Source organism: Austrofundulus limnaeus, unplaced genomic scaffold (genome assembly GCF_001266775.1).
Source record: "Austrofundulus limnaeus strain Quisiro unplaced genomic scaffold, Austrofundulus_limnaeus-1.0 Scaffold30, whole genome shotgun sequence".
Lineage (NCBI taxonomy): Eukaryota > Metazoa > Chordata > Actinopteri > Cyprinodontiformes > Rivulidae > Austrofundulus > Austrofundulus limnaeus.
In genome coordinates this window covers 1,285,154-1,295,858 of record NW_013952432.1, presented here as the reverse complement: position 1 = coordinate 1,295,858, position 10,705 = coordinate 1,285,154, and the positions used below count along the sequence as shown (strand labels likewise).

At 39.3% G+C, this 10,705-nt stretch overlaps 1 protein-coding gene across 1 annotated transcript in view; it reads left to right on the top strand.

The window, feature by feature from the left end:
- sh3kbp1 (SH3-domain kinase binding protein 1) overlaps positions 1–10,705 on the top strand; it is a gene marked incomplete at its 5' end in the record, with an annotated part of 38,120 nt that overhangs the window by 8,621 nt on the left and 18,794 nt on the right. The window contains 4 exon segments of the mRNA XM_014005345.1: positions 5,640–5,754; positions 7,217–7,323; positions 7,486–7,624; positions 9,484–9,560. Of these exon segments, the coding sequence (XP_013860799.1) occupies positions 5,640–5,754; positions 7,217–7,323; positions 7,486–7,624; positions 9,484–9,560 (438 nt within the window).

Below are 10,705 nucleotides of genomic sequence, written 5' to 3'. Positions count from 1 at the left end.
GTGTGTGTGGGTGTGGGGGTGTGTGTGTGTGTGTGTGTGTGTGTGTGTGTGTAGATGCATATTTGCTACGTCATGGGGACTATTTTCCAGACAAACATAGCTTTGTGGGGACCCAATGTTCCTTATGGGAACTGGTACGGATGCTGATTTTGGGTAGGGTGGGGTTAGGTTTAGGATCAAGATGTGAATTGGTTTAGGCTAAGTTTGGGGTTAGTTATGTACTGGGGTGGTTAGGTTTAGGGTAAGGGTTAGTTTATAGAAATGACTGGAAAATGATTTGAAGTCAATGTAAAGTCCCCACAAGGATAGAAAAGCCAAGATGTGTGTTCTTAAATTTCTGAATGAACGGGAGTCTCCATCTTTGCAGTGGCTGCAGAACATACAGCTGGTAGTCCTGCTCTGTGTCTGCAGAATCAGTGTCTGGTTGTGCAGCAGCAACATTAGCTTCATTAGCCTATTTACTGGAATGTGATGCAGAGCCAGTTTTTAAGCATCATCAGAGACTGCTTAGTGAAATTTTAGAAACAACTGACAGGTACTGACAATTAGGTGCAAATCAGGAACCTGATTGTCAGCACCTGGGATACAAAAAAACAACGCTCAAACCAAGAGTCYATAGCAGCATAAGCTCTTTCGCATAATTGACAGAAAAGTTTTGGCAAGTTTTTATGAGTGRAACCCACTCACTCAACTCTGCTGCTCAACTCCTAAATGTATTTCATCAATAAATGTGGCACCTTTTAGTGGGGAAAGCAGGCTTTCATACAGTATAAGATTCATTTACAACCATTACAATGAAGAAATTGTTTGTACAACTACATCACTTAATGAGGATGGGCGAGAGATCTTCATTGTATCAACCTGTTTACTTTGAAACAGCAAGAGCATTTACACATCACCAATTCATATCACTATGCCTGTAACAACATTGTATTTTTACACATAGAAAAGTAGATCCATACACAACACTTTCTCCACCTTTAAACATTTATAAAGAAATGCAAAACAAAATATTACCTTATGTTTTCAAAAATATTACATAACTTATTTTTTTACATTGCAATAAAAACAGTACCTATGTGAAACATAAACATTTTAATTATATTGTTCAGAAAGGCATTCTATGCCTTTCTGGGTAACGCCTCTGTACCTGTGCTGTAGTAGTTGCAGRATCTCTACCTTGTGCTGGAGGGAGATGGCATTTTTCTCCGTATCTTTGATGGACTTTTTGAATGTCTGGACAAATCTTTCAGCCAAGCCATTTTTTGCTGGGTGATAGGGTGCTGATATAAAATGTTTGATTCATTTTTTTTTCATGAACATTTTGAACTTATCTGATGTGAATTGTGGTTCATTGTTGCTGGCAGGCAGTTTCTGGCAAACATTGTTCTGAGAGCACTCACATCTTTTTCAAGATGTAGTTGATTTCATTYTGATGACCTCTGGCCACTTAGTATAAGCATCAACAGCAATCAGAAACATACAATTCATGAATGATGATATTTGTTAATTTTATATATTGAGAAATATGTTAAAAAAATAAAAGTTTTTTATTAAAAAAACACACACACAAAGTACCGAAAATTCGTACCGTTAAGTACCGGTACCGATTCCCAGGTACCGAATCGATTCAAATGCCAAAGYTACCCATCCCTAGTCATTGCTGGTTTGTCTCTGTTTCAGCGTTTGGCATTGGAAGCTGATCGACCACTGTTGTATGYAATGCCTCAGATGAATCTGGAGAGTTGTCTGTCCGTGTAATTAACAGTGGCAAACATGACAAAACATTAGCATTGCTGTGTTGTTTGGCCCTTTTAAASTCAATGTCATAAAGGGCTCCTAAGAAAAGTGCCCAATGCTGTAAGCGGGTTGCTGACATCACTGGAATCTCCTTTCGAGGATTGAAGATAGACACAAGTGGTTGATGATATGTAATTAGAGTAAAATTTTGGCCATAGAAGTGGTGATGAAAACTTTTGATGCCCCACACAAGGCTAAGTGTTTCTCTGTCAACCTGTGCATATTTTTCTTCTGCCTTAGTCTGTGACCTAAAAGCAAATGCAATWGGGTGCTCAGTTCCATCCTTTATGATGTGTGACAAAACACAACCAATGCTATAAGGGCTAGCATAACAGGCCAGCCTGAGTGGTAGCATTGGTTCTGGTGAATGAACAGTTCATCAGTTTATCAGTCTCTTTGTTTCTTTTAACACTCTGTCACATTCTTCAGTCTATTTCCATTTTGATCCAGTTTTCAGCAGTGCATTAAGTGGATACAGTCATAGCCAAGTTTGGGAGAAACTAGTAATAATAGTTCACAAGGKCCAGATACGACCCATAAGCTGTGGTACATTCTCTGGTCTTGGTGCTTGCAAAATAGCTTCAAACTCTTCCTGTGATTTATGCAAACCATGTTTATCGATTACATGTCCACAGTATGAGATTTTACTTTTGAAAAACTCACATTTACTTTTCTTTGCATTTCTTTGCAAAAATGTCTTCTATACAGGGCAGTGGATACAGCGCAGTATGCAGCACTGGTTTGACACTCACTTCAAAGTCGCTACATATACGAATGCTGTCAGCATTTCCTTTTTTACTTACTGGAACAATGGGTGTAGCCCACTCACTCCATTTAACTTTTGACAGTATACCAGAATCCACCTTTGGATGTAGAGCATATGGTACTGGACAAGCTTTAWGAAACTTTGGAGATGTTTCATTTTCCAGCTCAGTTTTGGCCTTTATTCCTTTAAGTGTGTCAATTCCTTTTGCTAACACTTTCTCAAGGGTGTTGAGTAGCTGTGACAGTCTTATTGTAGCATTATGAGGGCTGCTGTTGTCTTTTGTAGAGTTTTAATGGTTTGCCAAACTTGCTTGATCTTCCTCAGCCATTCCCATCCAAACAGTAGAGGGCCACTTTCTTTTAGCACATACACAGCATTAACTGCTGTGTTGCTCCTTTGTATGTCACAGTCACTTTGAGTTTCCATTCTGGGTGAACTTTTTCTCCAGTGTAGGTCAAAAACTGCACAGATGTCTTTAACAACTGAAGATGGGAGAACAGTCTTTTATAGTCTGCTTTTGTAGATGGCAGACAGAGGTGAACCTGTGTCCAGTTCCATGTTCATTTTAACTCCAGAAACATCTGGAGCAACCCACATAATTTCTTTGTTCTCCTTTTCAGTCACACTGTGTAGCTCCAAGCAGGCCAGTTCATTAATGTCAGACTCTGATGATGATGATGATGATGATGATGATGATGATGATGATGATGATCCACTTTCACACGCATTAACATTGTGTTATCTCTGTACTTTGGCCTCCTGTCATATTTTAGTTTTTATTTATTTCCATGCTTGTCCCTTGGTTTTTGGCGGCACATGTTTGTTACACTTTCTGCAGTTTTTGTTATTAAACCAACAATCATTTGCATCATGTGACKTTTTTCCACATCTGTAGCACCTTTGATGTTTTTTTATGTCCTTGTTTATTGACATTTTTGGTTACTGACTACACTCTTTTTCTGTATCTCCACGGCCTCTTTAGCAGCCATCTCCATTGAAACAGCAAAATATAGTGCTTTCTCCAGTGCAAGKTGTTTCTCTGATAATAATCTCTTTTGTGTGCGTTAACAATGCATACCACACACCAGTCTGTGCATCAGAAAGTCCAGCTCCAAATTCACAAAACATTGATGYTTTACGTAYTTCTGCAATATAATCAGAAATGCTTTCATCTATTGTGAAAGTGAAATCTCTCTGCAATTACAATTGGCTCAGGGTTCAGGCGGTTCTTTAAAGTGTCCACAATGTTTTGGAACGTCTGTGAGGCAGGCTTTTCAGGAGCTAACAAATTTCTGAGGAGGTGATATGTTTCAGCTCCCATTAGGCTGAGGAGTGTGACAACATTATTTTCCTCTTCCACATCATTGGCAGTAAAATACAGTTCCACTCTTTCAACATATGCTTCCCATTCTTCAGTTGTGCAGTCATACGCCTCCAATTTACCAACAAAGGACATGTTTTCTCTTGAACTTCAGTGTTAGCCCTTAGCYTTAGCTGTTAGCAAAGGCCTCATTGGCACCAATATTCCTCAGTCCTCTGTTCTTGCTCTCTGTTCTTGATTTACATCATTTCTCTTGGATGCAAATCACATTCTCATCACCACTTTGTTGTGTTTGTACAACTACATCTGTTAATGAGGACAGGAGAGAGATCTTCATTGCAACAARCTGTTTACTTTGAAATGGCAAGAGCATTTACACTTCACCAATTCGTATCACTACACCTGTGACAAGATTGTACTGATGCACACAGAAAAGTAGATCCATACACAAACATAAATATTGAACCAAGCACTAATTTCCTTGTTTAAATGTTACAGTTACTCAAAGTTTACTTGTGGTATAGAATTTATGTGCCTGGAACCCCCCTATTTAAGCTTTTATTCAATAAAATGCTTTCTCAGTTTTTTTAATTTATTTTTTATTTTAACATAGGGGTTTGTAATGTCTGCTCAGGCTTTTAGAGCTGATCAATATGAGCTCTGTTAGTCCTTTTTTTTAAATGGGAGCAGTCAACTTAGGCTTCTATTTTTGTAGAAGACACAAACTGTCTTGAAAATAATTACAGGTAAACACTGTGGATGGAAACATGAAAAATGTAATGTTGGTGATTTTCAATCAGAAAAAGGAAAAAAAAAGTCAATGCTTTGTAGGAGACAGTTTCTGTTCAGTCCTTTACATCCTAATTTGCCACTTCCTGTTGGAAGAGGAGCACATAAACCATATGTCAGGTTATAATTGGCTTTTTAACCATAGGAAGTCTGAATCTCTTCTCAGCAGACTACTGAACATGTGGCTTGCAGATTGTCAAAGGAGAAGCTACTTCATTAAAAATAATTCTAGTGACCTCAATGTTGTCTTGTTACCCAGGTCCAGAAATGTCTCTTAGCCTCAAATAAACCTCGGCTGTGGTAGAAGAAGCATTTTGGGTTAATATTTTTAGATCTTAGAGGCTCATTAAGGCCTTAACCAGGCGATTCACAGCCCAAGTGTGTATGAGGCGTGAGTCAGTGTACCCGGGCCCGTCTGCTTCACTGAGCTGCGTTTGCCACAGGCCACGGCTTATGAAACAGTGTCATGATGAATGTGGTGGGAAGATGTGAGCCATCCTGTCTATATTTCCTGGAACTCTGTGGATGGAGGTGTGTTCGTCTTCTGTCTGTTTGTCGAGTTCTCGGTCACAGCTAAATTGTGCGTTTGTCGTTCTCTGGGTTTCTTGATCTGTTTCACATGCCGTCTTGTGATTTGTTACGTGAATGAAAGTCACACGGGCAGAAAAAAAACAACAACTTGCAGCTGTGAGCTTAGTAGTTAAAGTTATCAAGGTTAGTGATGTCCATTTAGATTGAAAAAACAAAAGGTATATTTTGTCTAAATGTCTATTTTTTGCAGCTTTAGCACGTTGTTATCCCCGTAAAAAAAAAATCCCATCTGGTTTCATTATCACTTCGTTTCTTTTTATCCCCACATTCTCACTTGAATCCACAGTTTTCTGTCCCTCCCACAACCCTTCTTCACCTCCACTTCCAGACTTGTTTACAGTTTTCCTTCTGTCTCTCTCTCTCTCACTTCAGGAGATAAAGAAAGACGGGAAGAGGGCTGGAGGGCAGGCGGGCATGGTCAAGTCTGAACTTTCCAACGGCAGGGCCAGCCCTGTGTCAGACACCATTGTTCGAACCAGCAAGAAAGGTACTAAGCTCCTTCACTCACTGTCTCGTATACTAAAATCTGTTATCAAGAGACAACCTGGAGTCCTCAGGCTCACACTTTAAATCCTATTAGTGCAATGAAGGATTTGGGTCAAGTGTTACCATTCTGCGACTGACAGACACTACACAAGTACTGACTARGCAGGGTTTTAGTCTGGTCAGAAGAGATCATGGTGTACTACTAATAATTAGCTGATTAAGTGGTGTAAAATCAATTCAATAACTCTCCAGAATTAAAAATGTCATACACGTGTGAAGAGACTGAAATAAACCACACTACACAGGAGTGTGACAATACATCGACCCACATCAATATGTTGATGAAATGATTAATGCAGTGTTTTTCAACCCTAGTCCTCAAAGCACACTGCCCTGCATGTTCAGATGTTTGTTGAACTGCAATCATCTGAATCAGGTGTGTTAAAGCAGGAAAACCTCTAAAACACGCAGGGCAGTGTGCCTTGAGGACCAGGGTTGAAAAACACTGAATCAATGATTCAATAATAACAAGGCAAAATGAAAACATTGATCCATTATGAAATTACATCATGTCGATTGAATACTTGTGAATTAAACTGAATTGAAACAGACTTTGTTGTATCAAAAAAACTGTATCGTCATCCAAACAAAGTAATAAAATACAGTATTGTGATAAAGCTATAATGACTATATTATTTTTGATATAGTGACGATTATAATGACGATATTATATAAATGACTATAAACTACCAGCTAAGTGATACCAATAGTCACATGACAGGAATTGCYCTTCGAAATTGCTATGAAGCCATACTTACAGGAATGAACAAACAAACAGCTAAACTAACAAATACATAAATAAATAACAAAAGTAATAACTAAGGTAAATGGAGAAATTAGAAAAAAAAGTTATAAAAAACATACAAGTAGATGCAAAAGAATGTTTTAATTCGAATGCCCTGCCTCATCGATGTCATTTTACTCAGTGAATAAATTATTTAATGAATAAAAATGATAAACTAAAGGATTAAATATAAATCTTAACATAGTTTTATGTGTTTTCTGATCCAAAACTGTAAATATTGCAACACTCCTACATARACTGTACATTGCTGCACATTATGATCCACTCTAATTAAAGAGTGACACTTTGTGGACAGAAATGGAAACTGCAGGCTTGTGTCTGAATGATGTGAGTCAAGCGTAATGAGTGGATGACAAACGACTGTAAGGCCAGGAGGAGGAAGTGTTTCGGGGTCAGTCATGTTTAAACTGTCTGACACAGAGGGGTCGGAGGTCAGCACGCCAAGCTTTAAGCATGGGGGACTTTTAGTAAGTCAGTAAACATCTGCTCTCTTACTGGACTGGCTGGACTGTATGAGCTTATTATGGCAGCTTATATAGGATCAACGGGTTTACACATAAACACTGTTCCTGTGTGTGTTTATGTGTTCACAATGCAGGAGAACAAATCCGCAAGCGGCGATGTAAAGCTGCGTTCAGCTACGTGCCRCAGCATGAAGATGAGCTGGAGTTAAAAGTAGGAGATGTCATTGAGATTATTACAGAGGTGAGACTTTGTTTTTTTAATTGATTCCTGCCTTTTTAAGCCTTTTTGGCACCTGAGAGTGCCAGTTGTGTTTGTATGCACCATTTTTTTGTGATTGTGTGTGTTTATCAGTGAAAGTATTTTTGTTTACTTCACTTACATTGTATGTCTGCATTTGATCAGGTAGAGGAGGGATGGTGGGAGGGATTTCTTAATGGGAAGATCGGGATGTTTCCCTCCAATTTTACCAAAGAGGTCCAAACAGAGTCGGATACGCCCTCTTTGGACACATCGCAGGAAGAGCTACGCAACAACCGCACAAGTAAGACCTAGAAAGAAAAAAAAACCATACAAACTCTACGTTTACATGAAAACATTAATTGAAATAAACGTTGCAGTCGGAATATTCTCATCTGGTTCAGCTCGATTGGAATGAATTTGTAAACCAAATGACAAGGGTGGTTTAAGCCGATCTGAACAGTGTGAAAACTGTGTCAACCTGATATATTTCCACCTAGCTAGATACTAATATTTGGGGGAAGCAAAATTGTTCAGTTAGCTTAGAGATGCAACATTTCTATTAGAACTTTAATAAGTTTGTGGTTTTTCAAATGCCTTGATGGTCAAAAGTGTGGGAACAAGGAGCGCAGTAAATTCACCGTTAGTAAAACCTGACGCGGGTCCATTATGGATGCTCAGAAGACAGAATGTTTGTTTATTTTCATCACGGAAGTAAAACTTCTGTTTTTTTGGGGAGGTGAAAGTTTACAACTCTGCACGTCAGTACTTCTATTCTGAATATAAGCCTGGTGCATATAAACACTTGTCATGATAAGATTAATTATTTTTGTGCCCATAGAAACAATACATTATTTAGTCCACATATATTTGATTTGATTTGATTTGATTTGATTTGATTTGATTTGATTATGCCTTTATTGTCAGTGTATGGAGCACAATGAAATTGCATTTAAGAACACCCATTCAAGAAGACACACATGACAAAAACATGGAGGAACAGGTGATCAGGTCTTGCGGCAACCAGCAGGGGTCGCACTACTTTTAAAAAGAAAAACGAAAATACCACAGAAGGATAGATGAGGGAAAAAAAACATCAGATTATATRAACGAAATATGGTACACTATGGTGTTTATGAAAAAACCTCTACAAAGCAAGAGCACATTCATTAGCCAGAGGAGTGAGTGAGTTTAGAGGGAATGAGTCCAAAGAACCCAGCCTCTCAAAAGAAAAACCCATAGTTCAGCCATTAGTTCAGAATACAGGTGTTGAATTGTTCATTCTGTGCAGCTCCAGTTTGACCTTCAGGGGATCAGATTAGATGGAGTGGGAGTGGGGAGAGGTGGGGGAGGAGCCACAAGTCGCCGTAAACACTCCAGAGAAACTAGATCCACCGCCTTCAAGACCAGCTGTTTGGGAACAGAGAAAATGTTTTCGGTCAGGCAGACAATAATAATTTTCCATCTGCTTTAATGTCCGCTGGTACATCCATTGTGGCGAATCCAATCAGACAAATAGTGTGGACAAACCTGCCAAGCCGAGCTATCATCTTCTCCAAGATCAATTCCATCTCGTCAACAAAGTCCAGGAACCACAGTCGGCCCACGACCCTCAGCAGAACCGCTTGCAAACTGAGTCCAGCTCGCCCAAGGCTAAAGTCTGAGTGCTGAAAGCACGGCAATCCTTCATATTGTTCAGGCAGCCAGGAAATGGTCTGAATAGCCACTGACGTTGTTTTGCAGAACACCAGGAGACGACCAAGCCAATCTGTAGAATCCAGTGATCAGAATCCAAATATATATCCAGCTAGTTGAACAGAGCAGAACAGAGACCCCATCTTTAACATGTCCTCCCATGGAAAAAAAATGTTCCAAAATTTTATTAAGAGACCAGCAAACCAAATCCATAAAAATAAATCCATAATTTTCAGTTTTGGATGAAAAATGTAGAGGAGGCTCTGAGCAGCAAAGCAGGGAAAGATAAGGGAGGGCAGGAGAGAGGGAAAAAGTATCTTACTCCTCCGAGAGCAGAAAAACAAACAAACAAACAAACAAACAAACAAATAAATAAATAAATACATTTCAATCCCCTCAAAGAATTTTGTGCATGTAAAAAATGTAACATTTACGGTAACTTTTCTCGTATTTGGTGTGTGTGTATAGGTAAGGACAGCCCCGGCAGTGAAAGTGATGGAGCTGACAGTCGATCAGAAACAGAGTCAGAAATTCAACCCAAAAAGGTAATTAGTCACACATAAAAAAATGATTTGATGTGTTTATTGCTTTTTCAGTTGAGATTTTATGTTGTAACGATTGAATTGTTTTTGTAATGTTTTGTTAATGTGGACCCCAGGAAGAATAGTTTCTGCTACGGTGGAGACTAATGGGGAACCTTTAATTAACCTGGGACAAAACAAACAAATAAACAAAAAATTTTAATTTAAAATAAGTATATTGATAAAGTGTAATCAGGCCTCTGTTGTAGGTGATATGTTCATTGTATGATATGATCAAAGACGCAAATGACGGACATCATTTTCGAAAAACAACAGCACACAAGCATCCTATGGCGTTTATACAAGCATCGACCATAAGTTATCCTAACTTTGGTAAATATCATCTACCTTGTCGGTTGGGCTGGTTTCTCCGGCTTGCTGCTGTTGCGGCGTGTCTCGGTGGAGTGGCGGATGTGGATGGAGTCCCTCGGCCCTCGGATTGTCCCTCGTGTRTGGACGGAGCGCCTGGGGGGGACTTGCCGGCCTGGACGCGTGGCGGTGGGAGCCGGGACGGAGRGACTAATCTAACAAGTGAGGCGTACCAGCTTCCCTGTTGCCTATTTGGATCAATATCAGCCGTGCCCTGTTTTTTCGGTTGAGGATCAAACTGGAGCTACTGGTTTTGGTGAGCGTGCTCATGTCCGACATGGTGGGAACCATGTTATTCAAGCCTTGAAGTGTGCGCCATTCAGCGAAGAAAAGAACAGCAAGCTACTGACTGGCTTCAGAACCTCACCTGATCGGGTAGTAATTTTGGCCTACAGTATGTTACTGTTTTTCATCAGTGGACAAAAGATATTAGTGCTAAAGGCACGGATATAACAGACTCTGTTTTAACCAGTCGGAAACAACATTTAAGACTTCTATTAGTCATTGGAAATATTGAACTTAATCCAGGTCCAGATAAAAATGTTTTTATGTCCACTTTTTTATATTTTATGGGATTTTATACATATGTTTTTAATAATTATCTTGACCTGGGTTTGTGCACAGGTGTATCTTATATAAATCCAACTCATTTACAGTCTACACAGGGATCTACACTCACCGGCCACTTTATTAGGTACACCACGCTAGTAACGGGTTGGACCCCCTTTTGCCTTCAGAAC